The following is a 19793-nucleotide window of genomic DNA, read 5'->3' as shown; positions in this document are numbered from 1 at the left end:
TTATTCAGCCTTTTACTCATGGATATTCTGGTTGGTCCGTTATAAACTTTTCCGCAGGTGAATGGTATACGATTCCGCAGCTGATCTCTTTTGTCTTTCGCAGATCTAAGGCTTTGTTGTTCTTTCCTGGTGGGCTTGACACTGTTTTTATTTTACGCTTCCCTGAGATTTTTTCGATGCTCTCTGTAACCCTAAATACACTTGCAACCATTTGAGTTTCCTACCCATTTTGACTTGCAGAAGTCTTCAGTTTCATGGCCTTGTTGATCTCGGTTACACTGTATCCATTCGGTCTTAAAGCCACTTGAAGATGCTCCAATTCTTGTTGTAGGTGTTCTGGTTCACATATTCTACTGGCACGTTTCGTCATGGTGTTGATAATTCCCTACTTCTGACTTGGAAGGTGGTTCTAAAATGCATGCAGATATCTGTTCGTATGTGTCGGTTTTCAGTACACTTTATGTGTCAGTCCTTTGCCACGCCTCCCAACGAGTACATCTAGAAAATATATTCGTTTTTCCTATTCAGTCTCCATGGTGAACTTGACGCTATGGTATTGAGCATTTATGTGGTCTAAAAATATATTCAGTCTGTCCCTAACACGTCAACAGATAACGGAGGTGTCATCCACGTATCGTAGCCAATTGGTTGGTTTGGAATCGAAAGCGTCGATTGCTTTCTTCTAAAATTTCCCTATGGAGTAGTTGGCTATCACTTGGCTGGGTGGACTTCCCATCGCCACGCCGTCTGATTGCTCATAGCAATCTCCTGTACATTGGAAGTGACTTTCTGAGAGGGAATTTCTCCATTGCTCATGCAATATGAAGCCAACACGTTTTTCTGATATCTTTACAATGTCAGCTAACTCACTCAACTACATATTTCGATCATTGAAAACGATTTCATTGATTTTTTTTATATTTTCTAGTGTTACTTCCTCATTTAGACGTCCGCTGCGGTCTACACCATCGGTGTCTCTACGACCACGTTTGAAGTTAACAAACCTACTTTTGATTGTTGTTTCTGATAAAGCGGAGTGTGTATAACACACTGGCGGGTTGGCTGTCATTGTTCATCTTTCACTGCCTGAACCACTGTGCATGCTGTTTTTGGCGAGTACATTGGCTTGGGATATGGGGGTTGAGCAAACCGGCCATCGGATGCCTGTTTCCACGTAGCCCCGCTGGATATGGGAGTGACAGAATCACTTGTGGTTTTGTTATTCCCTAACTGAATGGCATTCCAGTGATAGCTCAATCCTAAGGTGTGTGTATCCATGCCGAGAGGATGAATGACACTGAGCCTATCAGCTGTCTCTACGGAACCTTCGAGATGCCGGGCTCCGTCTCGTCGTAGCATCGCCTTGTCACGCTAATGCGGGGCTCTGTCGTGATTGACCTTCTTTCCCAAGCTACTCGTGTGACTTTTTCGGACAGAGTAAACTCAAACATTTCTTCTGACGCTGAGTCTACAGAGAAGTGGGATGTTGAGCTTACGACTCCAACAGAGCTCCCTGTAAATTTGGATCAGGAGTGAGTCTACAGAAGAGATTGATGTCGAGCTTACGATTCCAACTGATTTCCCTATGAATTCAGATCAGGAGCGAGAGCTTCTCAACCCTCCAACTCCTTATCCAATAACTGAACCTAAGAAAAAGGTTTGGTGGCGCAGTCATGAAACGACTGAGTTACACTCAAGAGTAGGGTACCTTATGAAACCGCTTTGCACCAAATTCTTGAAGAATCTGTCTCAGGTGGAGCAGGTTAGCAAACGTTTGCGCTCAAGTGATGATTAACCAAAACCAGAGGCAAAAAAGCCCTTCATGAGTGAATCTATGGCATCGTCAGGTGTAGCTGATGTGCAAAAACCCTCATATGGGAAGGTTGTCGCGGGTATCAAAGTGGGAATCTTGCACCTTGACTATCTGACTACCCCATTAACGGTGAAACGGCTGAGCATATACTTTTTGCCTGCCCAACTGGGCACCGAATCAGGCAGAGCCGTACTCATACCATCTGACCTGAAAGACCACTCACCATACAAACAAATCGGCTTCGTTAAGAAGCTGGGTTTGTTTAGCCGAGTGTGAGCTACAATAAACCCTTCCGGGTTGCGGTGGAGGGTCAAATAGACCCACTCACTTTGGAACTAACCTTCCCTAACCCCGTATAACACCTGTGAAGCTATTGATTCGCTAGAACAGTACTTTTCCCACAAAAAAGCAGTGTGATATTTAAACAGAAAGTTGTTGTCGATCCATTGTTTTGAAAATAACAAAAGTAGTTTCACTCTCACCACAATAACTCAAAAACTTATGGGTGGAATATCATGAATTTTCAACAGCTTCCTTTTGAAGGTTAGTACTTACTGAAAAAGTGGTGAATTCAATAAAAATAGCGTCATCTATGAGTTGGGGCCGATAATTTTCAGTCCATTTATGTGTTTGCTATGTGAATATTACATAACTTCAAAGTGAAAATTGGGGTTGAGTGTTATGATAATTTTTTCCTGTAGATTGGTCGGGAAGTTATTGAAAATTTGCCAATATCTTCATTCGATTTGCTTTCCTCATTTCACTCTCTCATAAAGAGAATGTTTTTTCCAAGTGATAATAAACGAGAGAGTAGAATGGAAAATGAAGTATTCCTCTCTATCAAAATCAAGAACAGGTCATGGACCTCTGGTGTAGGTATTAGAAAACAGCCTCATCTATCGGATTTGATGATTTTCAATTCGTATTCTCACCTGCGAAATATGCCAACATGGCCGAGAGTCCGACAGCCAGCAGAATGAGTCCGATACTGAGACACTTCCACGAGCAGCGGTGCTGACATCTTTTATCGATGTTGAATCTGGACGGCGAGTAAGGGGAGTAGTGTGAAGATGACGCTTGCGGTACTGGTCGAACCAGAGGAAACACTGGCATCACCAGATTGGCAGTTTGGCCGGGTCCGACAGATTGAAGCGTTCCCGTTGGTGGGGCTGAGGGTATCGTTTGGGAGAGTTGTGTTTGTTGCAGACCAGAAGATAACCTGTAAGGGAAATTGGAATTATTCAGCATGTTCAATGATACAACAAAAATTCACCATTATTTTGAATGTTACTGATAAGAAATATGGGGGCTTTTTCACTAGTTCGGACTTCCATTGTCTACTACATAAAATGATTTGAAATCCCTGAAACAACTAAAAAAGAATAATTAAAAATGAATAGCTGAAAATAACAATTATATTAGGCAAAATAAACCTGAAATTAAAAAATAGTGAAATAAACTACAAGTAAAAATAGAACAATTGAATAAATGAAAACAATAAAAATGAAGGATCGGAAAAAGGAAATAAAAAGAAAATTGTAGAGATTCCAAGTCACGTAGTTCACGACGTTTCGATTGTTAGTATCTACAATCGTCTTCGGGTGATGACTGGACTTATTTCTCCGAGAGATGACTATTTATAGGTCGTTCAAATACTTTCACTTATCCCTGCTTTCCATTTTCCGCTTCACTGGTTCTGTGGGAGGTGACCGTTTTGGCGAGAGTTGGCAATTTTTCGCTTGATGATGGGTTTCCATATGTTGCGTATTTCTACGCTGGCCTGGTTGAATACGTTGTTGGACAACATATATGTGGCTTCCTTGAATTTTCCCCTGAACTAATGTTCCTCTCTGCGCAAGATCTCAGCTTGGGACCACTCGATGTTGTGTTGATGGGTCCAAACATGGTCTGCTATTCCTGATTTGCTGGTTTTCCCTCGATGTGTGTGTTTCTTGTGCTCGGCAATGCGAACATTCAATGGCCTCTTAGTTTCACCAATATAGTAGGATTTTCCGCACTCACAGGGTATCCGGTAAATGCAATTCTTGGAATTGCAGTCGGCGTTTGGTGGCCTGGTTTTCGTGAGGCTGCTACGGATAGTGTTACCGGATCTGAAACAGGTTCTGATGTTGTACTTGGAACCAATTCTTCTTATCCTCTCCGATAGTCCTCTGATGTAGGGAAGTGCAAGCACTGGTTGTGATGGCTTCTCTTCCTTGCGAGGCTCCTGCTGTCTTTTAGCCAAAGTCTTTTCTACCACCGCTTTGGAGTAGCCATTCCGTTGAAGATCATTTTTGATGATGTCTAAATCCTTCTCGAGACCTTCCTTCGTATTACAGAGCCCAAAAGCACGGTCTGATAGAGTCTTGATGATTTCTCTTTTAGTCGATTGATGGTGGTTGGATTCGTGGTTCAGATACTGTCCCGTATGAGTGCAGATATTTCATACTTAGTGTCGGTTCTCTTTACCATACATGTTGTCCAATAACGTATTCAGCCAGGCCAGCGTAGAAATACGCAACATATGGAAACCCATCATCAAGCGAAAAATGGCCAACTCCCGCCAAAACGGTCATCTCCCACGGAACCAGTGAAGCGGAAAATGGAAAGTAGGGATAAATGAACGTATTTGAACGACCTATAAATAGTCATCTCTCGGAGGAATCAGTCCAGTCATCACCCGAAGACGATTGTAGATACTAACAATCGAGACGTCGTGAACTAACGTGACTTGAAATCTCTACACTTTTTATTTTTATTTTCTTTTTTCATTCCTTTATTTTTATTTTGTTTCTATTTATTCAATTGTTCTATTTTTACTTGTAGTTTATTTCACTATTATTTCATTTCAGGTTTATTTTGCTTAATATAATTGTTATTTTCAGCTATTCATTTTTAATTATTCTTTTTCAGTTGTTTCAGGGATTTCAAATCATTTTATATAGTAGACAATGGAAGTCCGAGCTAGTGAAATTCATCATGGAACATTGTCAGTCACTTGCAAACAAAAATACGGGGGCTGTTTGATGAGTTAGCGACTGATAAGCAGTTAATTCACCTTCCAAATTTATATACGCTGTATGCTCAAAAAAATTATGCAAAGTTTAATTTTTCTCCAAGAATATTTATTTAGTTACCAATTTCTATTTTGTTGGCTTCAAATCAGTTTTCTTGGGATAAAATACAGTTATGCTAAAACTTTTCCAACCCTTTGAAGCAGTTCTGATATGCCTTTTTCGACATGTTTTTAAGCTCTCTCAACAATTCAGTTTTAATATCCTTGATCTCCTGGAAACATATTGAAGTAGCAAGGGGGCAAATCTGGCGAATACAGTGGCTAAGGCATGAGAACGGTGTTGTTTTTGTAAAAAATTACAAACAAGCAACAACGAATGAGCCGATGCATTATCTTGATGTAGACGCCAGTTGTTTTTCCAGAATACTGGATATTTTCTCCGTATTACTTCTCTCAAGTGACGCATAACTTCAAAATAATACTCTTCATTGACTTTGTGGAAAAAACTCTTCCGTCACTACGCCACGGTGTTAGCAGAAAACAGTCAACAAAATCTTGTGATTTGGTCGAACTTGGCGTGCTTTTTTTGGTCTTGGCCCTCCTGAGTCATTTCATCGGGATTATTGGACTTAGGTTTTAATGTTATAACCATATACTGATGATTCGTCATCAGTGATGGCCCTTTTGAGCAAATCTGGATCGCTGCCATGCAATAATTCCTCAGCGATGGTCATGCAACGGTTTTTTTTCGATCAAAACAGTTTTGGCTGACCACTTTGATTCATTTTACTTCTAGTTCAGTATGGGTGCGAAATTGTTTCCGTTATTTTGTTGATATATAGCAAGTTTGAAAAAAATATTTTCAATATTCTGCTTTTTTTTTGTATTATTGTAGATAGTCTGACATATATGAACAAACGGGTCTAGATCCATCTGGTGGGTGGCTAAAACAGTAAATCAGAACTTCACAAAATCCACAATTCCACCACTTACATAAGCGGATGGTTCAATTGCAACAACAGCCATAGACAAAGCAAATCTACCAGCTGAACAATTTGCGTCTCACTCTACAGTCCATTTCCTGGGAAAGCCACCACCACACTAGGTAGCCGGAAATTACTTTTCGACAGCGTCTCGTCAGTCAAAAAAATGTAAACCACCATATCCTCATATTTGGAAGGCTATAACATCTTGAAGGATCATCAATAATGCTTTCGGAAACGAAGATCAACAGGCGATCCAGTGCCTCCGAGATCAGGAAAGCCATGAAACCGAAGAGCACCATGGTTCAAAAAACGAAAAAGGATCAGATGGTTGCACGCGCATATCTACCGTTCATCCCTAGGGTCACGAACAGAATTGGAAAACTATTGGATACACACGACATCAAACCCACGAGGAAGATACAACAAAGCCTCAGGTCGGCTAAAGACAAAAGAGACCCATTATATCAGCAGCAGGGGTCTATCGCATACCGTGCACTTGTGCGAAGGTATATATCGGAACCACCAAACGATCCATGGGAACAAGACTGAAAGAGCATAAATGGAACTGCAGACTAGGCCAAGTGGAAAAGTAAGCTGTGGCATAACACGCACTCAGTGAAGAAGACCACATCATTTTGTTCGAAAATACAGAACTAATTGCCCCCAACCAGGCACACCATAGCCAACTGGTACGGGAGGCAATGGAGATTCACAAACACATGGAGAATTTCAACAGAAAAGAAGAAGCGGTGAACCTCAATCGAATATGGAACCACATTTTAAGGAATTCGAGAATAACGAAAAGAATGACAACAGACAGCAAGATTGTTGATGTTCCAGGTTCAAGTACAGGTACAAGTGCAGGTAAAAGTACATGTACACATACAGGTACCAATACAACTGATTAGCTGACAAGGCATAAAAACGCTTTACGAAGCCTAAAAGTTAGTTATCGTACAGTAAGTCATGATGGTTAAACCTCTGAAGAAACTAGCCACTTGCGCCAGCGAAACGTCAGAAAGAAATTCCAAAAATCCAAGTGAATCCCTATCAAATTGAAAAAAAAAATTAAACGATAATTTTCACCTGGAATCGTCCCTGAAACTTTCCTACTCTCCATGGCAGCGCGTTTCAATACCAATAGTTTTCCTGAAAGAATCCCATCGGTTATATCCAAAGAATTTTCCTGATTCAATGATGCGTCAATATATCATAGAAATGCTGTTTTATTTCTCGGATCTGCCGAGCACAAAGAGAAAATTCTTGAATTCCGGAAAGGATCTCTGATTTTTCTCTCGGAAAGTTCCTTCGAGAGACTGCATATCGAGTATTCGACAAGAATTCCTATACATGAGAGCTCTCCCATTTTTCCAACGTTCTGTCGCATAACTTCTGCGATCCCGCTAGATTGAAAAGGCAAGGAGAACCCTAGCATGTGATATATGTATAGTTGAGATATTTCCAAGTTATTATTTGTTAATGAAAAACATTCCTCAGGGTTTTCTTCCAGAAGGCACATCTACATGGAATAATTGGGACTGATTATTGATTGTTTCGGAAGTTTCGTCTATTTTTTGTGTCTATCCCACAACTACAATACCCGGAAAAGACATTATGTGTCACACTCGATGATACAGTCATTTTAGATATTTTTAAACTTCAATCTGCGGAAAAAAGTCCTACTGAGCTGAATTTTGGTATACACCTTCATTATGACGTTTTAACGAAGATGTGAGAAATCGACATTGATATCGTGCCGGCTAAAAAAGTTATAAGGGTGAATATCTCGCGACCGATGGCTCGGAGGTCAATAAAGGTCATGATAAAAATTATTCCACATACGATTATCTACAAGAAATGTTGTGTGCATTTTTCTGTAAAGTCAACCGTTTTCGGCCTAGAGCGCTAGAAATCGGAACAATCCTCTTGTTGTCCTAACGAGTATCTAGTGGACTTCAAAGACTCCAGGAAATCGGTTGGAGAAAAAGATGATACCTCCTTACGAAACTGCAGCTGCATGAACAGGTGTTCGATTTTGATGAATAAGTAGGAAACATTCCCGTTCTCGTTCATCATTAAAACTTCGTTCTTGAAATTCTTCGTCATGAACAACACTTGTAAAATGCTATTCATGTAGCAAGTGTTTCCCAAATTATCCAATCCAATTTTCTTCTCTAGATTTTCAGGACAACTCTCTACTGATTCGTAAGGAAGAACATGTTTCACAGAATCTCCATAGGAACCATTTCTCAAGCTGCGATCGATCCTTCCAAGTGAAGGAGGGTTTCGTAGAGGGATCGATTCGGCTCTTGCTTCATGAAGCTCTTTCACTGGAAGCGAACCAGTTCTACGAGGACTGCAACTCATATTTGGGGGGCAAGAATGACCTGAGTCCACTGACCGCACTGAAAAAGAAGTAGGTGAATCAATCACTTGTGAATTAACCTTGATAGGAGACTGATGAATATCCACATATCTCGGCTTGTTTCGAAGAGGTTTCAGTTCCGTACTGAAATTAGGGCAATGCATGATCTCATCAAAATTATATGAAGGAGGAATAGTTCCAAGTACTGAAGCAGCATTGCCAAGTTGAATAGCAATACTAATTCTTTCTATCAAAAAAGAGGTAGAACGGTGATCTTTCGTTGCTTGGACTATTCTCCTTCCGAGTTCATGAACGAATAACAGAGACTCCGGGCCATAAACACCAAAAGTTTCAACCGCTACTGGATGAAACAGATAGTTGTCACCAAGATTTTGGTATTTTTCCTTCTCAATATCTCGCCAGACAATGCTGCAGTTCCAGCAGACTTGGAACTTTCCGCTGGATGGACCCGTGACGGTGTCAACGCAAGTGAAGTCCCATATCACAGGTTTACCTCATTTCCATGGTATGAGAGACATACCATCTGGTCGTTTACCATCATCTCAACTGGTACCTACGGGTTCCAGAATTGCAGGAACATCCGCTGACAATATAACTCGTTTCGATACGTCGTTCACTTGGTGATGTCGAGATGTACACCTTGCACTTCTCCTGCAACTCAAACCATGTGTACCTTTCTCATCAACTATACTACCGCAAACACGATTATGAGAAACACAAATAGATGAACCCATCCTAAGTCCTACTGCTATTCTGAAAAATTCATCGTCTAATAGTGTTCCAAGAGATGCAACAGGTAGAGCATTCAGCCAAGCACCCGATTTCTTGATCATTGCTGCTTTCAGACGAGCCTTATCGTATGCACTTGTAGATTTCAGAAGTTTTTCAGTTATAATGTTCAGAAGAGGTCGGTCCCATACACTTTGTATTTTCTTTTTATCTGTAGGAGGAGCAATATTAGTTGCGGCATGCCAAAGTGATTCACCTTCAGAATAAAAAAACGTCTTTGATATTGATAAATATGGAAGGGAAGATGGAATCGATAAGATCGGAAACACTATTGACTGATGACAGAAAAGCTGGTAAAGCTAAGGAAGAAGCCGAACGTAGCCCTAGTCCGCCAAGGTTTACAGGAAGAGTTGCTTGGAGCCATGAATCATTATTGAAATGATTGTTTGTAACATATTCCGTCGTGTTGCGGAGTAAATTATCAAATTCGTCTAGCTCTAACTGACTTGACCAAGTGGGGAAACATCTGAGGGCGTACATGAGCTTATTGACATAAGCAAAGCTTATTGTCAATATTGAAGTGAAATTCATAAATTCAAGCATCAGCTTTAAAGTCAATCCTGGGACACACTGTATGAAAACTGTTTACAATATGTTATGATTCATCACTTGAGATACATCAAAAATGTTGGTGAAATCTCATTATAAAGAAAAACATGTACATCTATCATAATGCCATTTTTTGGCTAGTGTCAAAAAAGGCCATTCTGTTTTCCATCATCTCCGGCTGACTAGGTACACAAAAATCCATTCTTCCCCTTCAGTTTCGAACGATTTTGCAATCAATGGTAATATGAGATGAATTTAAAAGCGATATTTACTATTGATGAATTCTATTCTCGTGCATCGAAACATCACATACGGTTTCATCTGAAGTGCATCCATCCGTGAAATTGTATTTCGAAATTCCTCCTATATAATTCGTAATTTTTCGCGAATCGTTCGATGTGGAATATGAACGTTCATTTGGATCATCCACCGAAAGAAGATAATTGTTTTTGGGAATATTCCGGAAATACACAATTCTGTCTATAAGTAAAGGTGAATTAATTCTATACGTAATTCGCAATTCATGATTGGAATGGGCTTGTTTCATGCTATGAAAAATGATACTGGTTTGCTTATAGACTGATCGAGTTCGGGGTAGTAATAGTAGTAATATTTATTTTTCAAAAGACATAGTACAATATGTATAGGAATAGTCGGGACAACAAAAGCTAGACAGTAACAGCTAGACAGTAACAGGCTTATCACCAACTACATATTAAAATATTCATCCAATGAATAAAAACATTTTTCAATTAAAAATTTTTTCAGTATCTTGTTGAATTTCCTACATTCATTGACATTTTTTATATCGTGGGGTAGTCTGTTATAGATTCTCAGCCCCATATGATCAGGTGAGTTATAAGTGAGCTATATAAGAATATAATAAGATTCCTCTTGGCTGGGATTGAATCAAATAGGTGAATGAATGTCATTAGGATGTCATCGATGACATAAGCAGATCAAGCTTATTCCGTGACATTCAAAATCGTAATTCATGAATGAAGTGTGTGTATTTTCTATAATGTTATCCAATTTGGTACTGAAGAGCCTCAGGGCAAGTGTCTTAAGGCGAAACATCGGTGTATACCAGTGAGGGTGACAGTGTTCCATGTGAGTACAATTTATTACCATTCATTCAAAGTAGAACTCATGTGAATGATATCTGATTCTTATTTCACAATAAATGTTTGAAATACAAACTGAGTAGAGAAAAGTATCTTCTGTATAATTCAGTGTTCATATAGAAGTATTTGTTTCGAAAGAATTATTTTCTTTCGTGTAATTCAATGTTTATATGAAAGTAGCTGTTTCAGGAGGACTTTCTTTCAGTTTGCGTCTGAAAGTTACTTCTTTGCATGATCTACACATTCATGTATAGAGTTTCAAATTGATTACTTCCTTCCTTTCTTTGGAAGATTCTCTCATACCCCTTTTTTGTATCAGATGGAGTAGTAGAAAGCCAAAAACTTTCTTTCCCAAAAAATCAATCACTCCTAAAAATATAACCCCTTCAATTTAAACAAGAATATTCCATATGAATACCTACAAGTACTGCAGAGAATAACATTCAAAACTTTCCAAGTAATATTTTTATCACAAATGTCTATCATATCTCTGTCACGGGTGGGTAATAATGAAAATTTGCTCTTATGGTTTGTCAGCTCGTCTTTGTCCGTTTTGGTTTTTTCAGAAATCTTATGTTATGTTATCGATTGTTCCATTTCTGATGCTTTCATTATGAACGTTAATGATAAATATAACCAGAAAAGAAAATTCTGACAGAAACATAACAATTTGCACCGATAGTAGACAAGCCATATTGGCCTTGAACAGACGGGTTACCTCAGGGCTAGTACTGGAGTGCCACCAAGATTTAGCCAAAGCCTCGAAGATAATAACATTATCCTGATGTGGGTTGTTGCCGACTCTTTAGCCAAGGAAGCGGCTGGACTGAGAATTTTAGGACTTAGTGATATCTACGGCCTGATGACTTCGACAACTGCGGAACTAGGCAAACTTACACCCATGCTCAATCCCTAAAGATATGTGATGGAATCAAATGATGCAGTCTTGCCGAGATCACTCTGGGCGACCCTGGAAAGCTGGCGCAGAAGAAATATCTGCCGATGACTAGGATAAACCAACGCTTAACAGTAGGATTTCTGACTGGCCACTGTCAACTGAGGAAATACCTCCATAATATGGGGCTACTGGATACACCTTTATGCAGGATGTGTGGACAGGAAGATGAGACTGTCATATGCGAGTGCCCGGAGTTTTCGTCAATGAGAGGGAGTGTGTTCAGCGAGTCTTGGTCTACAGCTAAAAGAGATGTCTTCTAGTGAGCGGTCCACCTTCCTGGAAAGTACTGGATTGACGATGACCTAGGAGGACAACTCCTCGAGAAGATGTACAATGGGTCACAAGTGATCTAAGTGCTGTGGACTCACACTCACCTTCCTTACTGTACAGATACAGATACAGAAACGTTGATGATCCTGAAGATCTCATCAACCCGTTTTCTGTCATACATTAACGATTTTAATTGAAAAATGCTAATTATTCAGAATTATATATTCATCAATATTTGTGAAATAATATAACAACAATAATAATTAATTGGCGCTCCGGGGTGATTTCATTGATTCCAGTGGCGCATTTTCTTTTGAAGCTGCAGGAAAAGCCGGAAAAACTTCATACGGCGTTTTTTCAATCGGGACTACAAGCTAACCTCAAACGATACTCTGAATAGGCCATTGAATGTTTGCATTGCCGAGCACAAGAAGCATACACAGCGAGGAGAAACCAGCAAATCAGGAATAGCAGACCATGTTTGGACCCATCAACACAACATCGAGTGGTCCCAAGCTGAGATCTTGCACAGAGAGGAACATTGGTTCAGGAGAAAATTTAAGGAAGCCGCATACATGTTGTCCAACAACGTATTCAGCCAGGCCAGCGTAGATATACGAAACATATGGAAACCATCATCAAACGAAAAATGACCAACTCCCGCCAAAACGGTCATCCCTCACGGAATCAGTGAAGCGGAAAATGGAAAGTAGAGAAAGTGAAAGTATTTCAACGACCTATAAAATAGTCATCTCTCGGAGGAATCAGTCCAGTCATCACCCGAAGACGATTGTAGATACCAACAATCGAAACGTCGTGAACTAACGTGACTTGGAATCTCTACACTTTATTTTTATTATTTTCTTTTTGCATTCCTTTAATTTTTTATTTATTCAACTATTATATTTTTTTACTTGTAGGTTATTTCACTGTCATTTCATTTCAGGTTTATTGTTGCTTAACATAATTGTTATTTTCAACTATTCTTGTCTAATTATTCTTTTTTTACTTGTTTCAGGGATTTCAAATCATTTTATATAGTAGACAATGGAAGTCCGAACTAGTGAAATTCATCACGAAACATTGTCAATCACCTTCAAACAAACTCTGAATAGTTAGACACTTTGCGCGCTTTGCCCTTTATCTCAAAAATGATACAAGATATAAAAATAAGTTTAAATAAAAGTTGTAGAAAATTTAATTCTGTTCAATATTCATGATGAATAAAAATAGCATATAACCTACCTTGGCATTTATGTAATTACCAAAAGTTAGTTCAGCCGAGGCTAGTCGATTATTGTCGGGGCTGGACGTGTGTAAGGTAAATATGTTTTTTTACAGTCGAAAAAGATGGAAAAAAAGTAAGCCCTGGGGCATCAGTTAAACGGATTCAACAGGGAAGGGGTTATTTGCAACGAACTTATCTAAAATACAGGCAAATATATATACATCAAGTTTAAAGAACCAATACTTAATACAAAAAAACGTTCACAGTAAAGATAATAATACGCCACTATAGGCCGTTTTGATCACGATATCACTACTGGAGAACTCGTACTTCAGAACGATATCGAATCAAAAGATTCCAGTATTGAACTGACAGAGATAGACCTTTATGTAAATTGAAAATGAGTGAACAAATGAGCAGTTGAAAGTAACTGCCTGAATGTTAATTTATCCAGAATCTACTTTACGATTAACTCGATAATTATTACCCCCGTCAACACCTGTCTTAGGTTCACAGAGAAAAGGAAAATGCTCAAAACTATCCTCTAATTTAAGGAATGAATTGTAAATTTCAGTACTCAGACCGCTCCAAAATATATCAACAATATCAGTGCTTCTACTCATAGGTTATCATCATTTTTGATATTTTTTCTTATATACTTGCTACGGCTCTCCGTTGGTACTTTCTAGTACCATACATATTTCAAAGAATGATATGTATGATGCAACTATAGCTTTCCCGAAAAATTTCTCCCATTACCAGATAAATATGCCTTGAAAGCTTTTTTCTACCACCAAAAAAATGAATGAAAGATCTCACAGTGCTCGACGCGAATCTTTCATAGGTGATCTTATTATTCTTGCCCAAAAAACCTGAAAACATGTGTTATGGAATTCTCTACCGATATTTCAAGAATAGGAGATGAAAATATTGAATTGATTGATTTAACTGACCTTAGATGTTTTTTGGTTTCGGACAGTCCCTTGCTAGAACCTTGCTTTTGTGTTGGCTTTACGATAGATACTGATCTGAATCGTTTTCAAATCCTGACCGTGAAAATCTCCTCAGTTATATTTACTCCTGCTTACTAAACAACACGCAATATGCTGATAAAATAACGAACCTACAGGGCGGCTCTACTGATTCTTCTGAATTCAGAAATTTAAACCGTTACAAACCCATATAGAAAACGAAATGTTTGTAAGAAAAAAAATCGATTTTTTGACCTTTGACCTTGAAAATCTGTAGTCACAGACACCATAGGACGAATAGATTCTGAGCCAAGTTCCAGGGTGCCAAAATGAAGGTTTATACAACTGTTCAGCTGACTATCTTCCATTCTGAGTTTATTGCCCTAATTTGACTGATATTCCTGGACTAATATATTGGAAAATATACTATAAATTCAATATTCTGCTAATGACAGCACACTTGATTTTCTTTCCCATTTGGTAGCTCGATGATGCTTATATTTGGGAGAAAATTAGTAGTTTCATAAGTATTTGGAACTGTTTCTTGGTAGATGTTACAATTTCGAACTTCTATTGTCTGAAAATTAGTTGATGAATTCAAAATAACTACTTGAATCAACGGAAGTTTTCATCAAAAACAGCTCTGAATCGAATGGGAGTTCTTCTAATGTTGGTGTCATTATGTCATTTGTACCTCCTTTGTAAGTATCTATAGAAATGTGACAAGTCTCTAACCTTTCTTCGATGTTTCAGTGATGTTCGCATTTCCAATCAGGCGGGTGGCTCATTTTGGACGGAATTCAGCAACTTCAGGATTTGCTTAGAAGCGGAGCTCCATACATGAGAACAATACTTTAAAAAAGGTCTGATCTGAGCTTTATAAAGCATTAAAAGTTGCTGAGGTGTGTACAGTTTTCTGGTTCGGAACAATGTCCCAAGCTTTTGAGAAGCAGCTTTTGCAATTCCAGCGTCATGATTGTGCAAGGACATATTGGGGGGTCCATTTTGAGAATAGGCTGAAGTGATTGTTAAGTAGAATCACTCAGTTATACAATTATCTTCAGATAGTAATCTTTCACGATGTTTCGTCAGGTAGAAAATATGAGAAATCATTAATGAATGCAATTTCCAAAACGATTGGACTGAAGTTTTGGGATGTTGAACAAGTAAAAACCTTCATTTCCCTCTCTGTTATTAATGATGATATTCATAATGATTTGTTATGACTGAATCATGAAATACAGATTGAAATGAAGAAGCAAAAGCGAAATGTGTCTTTAATTAACTTAATATAAGTAGTAAACCTTTATGACTTATATACCTGCGTAATTTATATACCTGAAATTCTTCTTTTCCAGAATTTTGAACAGCTGTCATTGAGTAGAATTTTTAAAAATTCCATATGTTTCAATATGTGAGAAATAATGATTCAAATTCAAAAACCTATTGGTCTCGGTGAAAAATATTACACTCATGAATACATGAAATGTAAGATCATTTGAATTTTCTTTTCAGAGTAACCATAAAAGAAAAATAAACCCATTTTCATTCCATAAAGATATTATTTTTTCGAAAGGGTCCTGCCGTACATGTCGAAAAGGACGAGATGATATCTATAAATTCAACCTGCTTTATTGCCCGGAAGTTTTACTCGGCTTCCTCGCGAAACGAGACAACATAAAATTAAATGCGTCTCCTTTACAACTTCTATAACACTTAAAACCTTTAGATTTATACTCGGATACACACGTTCACCCAGTAAAATACAACACTGTACATTTTGCGATTCTTTATTGTTATGGTTGAAGCGAAGCATTGACCTTTCAATCTCGAGAATTATCGCATTTGCTACATTCGAAATAAAAGTATTGGCATTGTGGTTATTTTCGAAAGAAAATAAGAAATTGACTTTTCAGAATGTAGGGAAGAAGAATGACATCTGGAAACACAAAATAATTAGTTCATTAGTTTTATAACTTTACGGTTTTTCAACAAGACACAGTATCAAAGTTCATTTTTATTCAATTTGAACCATGATAAACTTATGGATAAGTTCGAATTTTTATTGAACTGTCCACTATGGTCTACCTCTATGGTTTATGGATCTCCATTTCTAACGGAATCACCTTCTTCATAATTGGTGTCTTGAATTCTGTAAAAATTCCAGCAATTCTAGGAACTTGTGACTCGTGAAGATAGAAATCGTCCTTACGATATGTAAGGACGAATACCTTGGAAATTTGAAAACCTTTCGTTTGATATTCCATATACACTGACAATGTCGCTAGTTCCAAAGTTGTGTCTTCCTTTGAATCTGCCAATTCAGATGCAGATACTCGTGAATAATAATAATAATGTTTATTCAAAAAAATTCAAAATTTTACAATTGAAGTACGTAAGCATATTTGATGATTGTTGAATAAACAACGGCATCACTGAAGCAATATAAAAAATATTGCTTATATGTGATATAGCCAACATACAGAATAATTTAACGAAATAATATTTGACGAGAACGTATATAATAATGAAGTACACATATGTCTGGAAATAGTCCGTTTGCGAAGCAGTTATTTATCATATATGTTAACGGTTCTGCAATGAGATCACTTATGTTTTTCAATACATCTGCATTTATATCATCATTTCCTGGACATTTTTTTGATTTTAATTGTTTGATAGTCTGTAATACTTCATAAATATCTGTAGGAAATAACAACATGCAATGAACATTTCTGTTTACTTTTTCATTAAAATTATCAGGTGTTTTTATTTTGCCGGCTAATTTCTGTCCAACTTCACTATAATACTCATTAAATGCATTTGCTATATTTTTTTTGTCGCAAATTGTTTCATTTTCTACTTTTATTTTACTAATTTCTGTTTTTGGTTTCGATTTATTGCAAATTTCATTCACACTGTCCCATAGACCTTCAGATTTATTTTCATTTAATGAAAGACATAAAAAATGATGATGCCTTTGGAAATTTAGTTGTTGAAGAAAATGAAAATCTCTGTTGATTATTTGTATCGATCCCAGAAAAGAGTGAAAGGGGTGAACCCAAATTTGTTTACACTCAGTAATTAAATCTAAAGCAAATGGAACTTCAAACGTTCAAGCCAGTCTCTATATACCTACACAGTAGGTTTAATGGACTGACGCCTATCAGAAAACAACTACTCCCCTGGCTAATACCACGAAGGGCGTTGGATTATATCAGACAGGCGTCAGTGCAGGAATCTTCACAGAAAATGTCCTGCATATGCAATTGGCAATACAACTGAAAGAGTCGACCTTCAATTATGGAACGGGCACACACAGCTCCAACTCAGTAATTAATGAAGTTTTTCTCATCGAATGTCCTGACAAAGTACACCCACCCCAAATGACCTAGCAACAAATTTTTCTGACAAAACCAATCACGGCTGATTTCGGCTCCTCATTATACACCGGTTTAGCATATCAGTAATGGTGTGCCATGCATCACTCGAAATCGATTATCCTCGGTAGGATAACCCCATACAAAAGAAAATAATGAATATAATCGGAAGTCGAAACGATTTCATGCTGGTTCACCACATTTGAAAGGGAATTATAGTAGTATGATATGCATCGGCTAGGGCGACTGATGGGACAAATTCGTATCCATGTCGTGGTTATTATGATCCGAACAAGAACGAAATGAATTTAATTACTGTCGATGCGGGATAGCTTTTTGTGCTGATTCATTATGATGGAAACGCACTAGAAAAATCGCTAGGGTGTCATCTTTAATTGAAATACATGGAATTGATGACCCAATCATCAATCAATTTGGCCCCATCAGAGTGAAATACAGAGAGGTCAAGTTTAGCATATCCTGAAAATTTTTGCTGTTCCTTATTGTAAAACCGTATGCGCGGTAAGCTGAATTTATAATATGAGTAATATGGTAGTTGAAAGTTAGTTGATGATCAGAATGAATTCCTAGATCCCTAATATTCTCAGCTCTTTCAATATAATGTTGTCGATGTGGTAAGGAAATTGTAATGTATTAAGTTTTCTACTGAATGTAACAATCATACATTCAGATATATTCAAATGGAGGCGATTCTTGAGATACCAATATTGTAAAAGATCAATCTCCATTTTCATTATGTTACAGTCATCTAAACCATTTATAGATGTAAACAGTTTCAAATCATCAGCAAACATTAATTTATGCAAATTTTTGAGTTGCACAGATCATTAATAAATAGTTAAAACAATAAGGGACCAATATTGGATCCTTGCGGGACTCCGCTGGTTGCTAAATACACATCTGAGGAAAAGCCTCCATAATAAACGTATTGATTACGTTCGCTAGGGTATGATTCCAAAAGTTGACAATGAATTTCATTGAAACCCATGTAAGAAAGTTTACAAATTAGTAACTTATGGCTGACCCTATCGAATGCTTCAGAGAAGTCCGTGTACAGTACATCTACTTGCCCTCTACGGTCTAACGATTCACGTAAATATTGATCAAAAACAGCTAAATTACTGATGGTGGATCTAGAGTTCACAAAACCATGTTGTTGATCAGATATTATTTGTCGAGAGGATTGATAGATACGACTATACAGAATTGCTTCCAGAAGCTTGGCAAAGTTGTTGAGGATTGAAATAGGTCTACAAATATTGATTTCATTTCGATCTTGAGCTTTATGTATTGCACAAACCTTGGCAGTTTTCCAAAGTTCAGGAAAAACTGACCTTCTCAAGATAAGATTCAAAAGATTTGAAAATGATGGATAAGATAAGATTCAAAATGATGAAAACATGCGCCAATTTTGTAAAATGTTTTCATCAATATTCAAAACTGACATTCCTTCAGATAGTTCGGCAATCTTCAACGTGTATAACTTTATTATCTTTCTAAGGTATCATACATCATATTCCATTTCATGAATTTATATCGGCAACAACAATCTGGCATTCAGACAGATGTAAGCTCCTTCGCCAATTCCCGTTTTATAGACTTCCCCGAAGCCCCGGAGTTCTACTTGCCAACAAAAACACGCCCGTCTTTCCATCGCGTTCGCCTAACTTTCCGACTGATTTGATTTATCTCGACAACAATTGAAAAGACAATCTGCTTCTCTCCATTCGTAAGGGATCCAATAATGTATACGGTCTACGGAATATTTCCTACATTCCAGATAATAGTCTAGTTGACAATTTCCGTTTTACAACTTGTGGGATTTTCTTCTCTGAAACGTATTATCCAATTCGTGATTTCATCCAGAGTGATTCACGATTGGAGTTGAATTCTGCGAAAAAATAGTTTTGATATTTCGAATGATATGTTTGAACAACAAATTAGTTGTTGTTTTGTGAATATTTGAAAAATGATTGGAGATATTCTAAATTTGGACTCAATATTCTCAAAAAACAAAGAATTCACTGTAGAGAGTTTCACTTCCTGGAATGTCAGCTCCAATATTTATAATTCCAATCGCGCTGTCAAAATATGTGTACGATTTGGGAGTTTCAATAAAAATACGAATATTGAAAGATAGAAAATTATAAAAAGAAAGGTTTTGCTTTGTATTTACTTTGTATTTATTATGAAAATAATAACAAAAACTGAAAGCTAAGCTCCAAAATAGAAGCCCTGAATATATACCCTTCTCATTTTGATTGATTCACAAAAAACTGAAAAGTTTTGAATCTGAATAGTT

At 37.6% G+C, this 19793-nt stretch overlaps 1 protein-coding gene across 4 annotated transcripts in view; it reads right to left on the bottom strand.

Moving 5' to 3' along the window:
- The window catches only part of Ten-a (Teneurin-a transmembrane protein), a 928723-nt gene that overhangs the window by 172491 nt on the left and 736439 nt on the right, over positions 1-19793 (bottom strand). For 3 of the 4 annotated variants that reach the window (XM_074176153.1, XM_074176154.1, XM_074176155.1), the window contains one exon: positions 2746-3032. In XM_074176153.1, the coding sequence (XP_074032254.1) occupies positions 2746-3032 (287 nt within the window). Of the gene's footprint in view, positions 1-2745; positions 3033-14072; positions 14194-19793 lie in introns of those variants that run through there. The other variant, XM_074176156.1, reaches the window with a different exon arrangement.

This window comes from Leptinotarsa decemlineata, unplaced genomic scaffold (assembly GCF_025532065.1).
Source record: "Leptinotarsa decemlineata unplaced genomic scaffold, Ldec_3_MD MMD2_tig00001621_RagTag_RagTag, whole genome shotgun sequence".
Lineage (NCBI taxonomy): Eukaryota > Metazoa > Arthropoda > Insecta > Coleoptera > Chrysomelidae > Leptinotarsa > Leptinotarsa decemlineata.
Note: the sequence above shows the minus strand (reverse complement) of the source record. Positions and strands in the feature narration are given on the sequence as shown.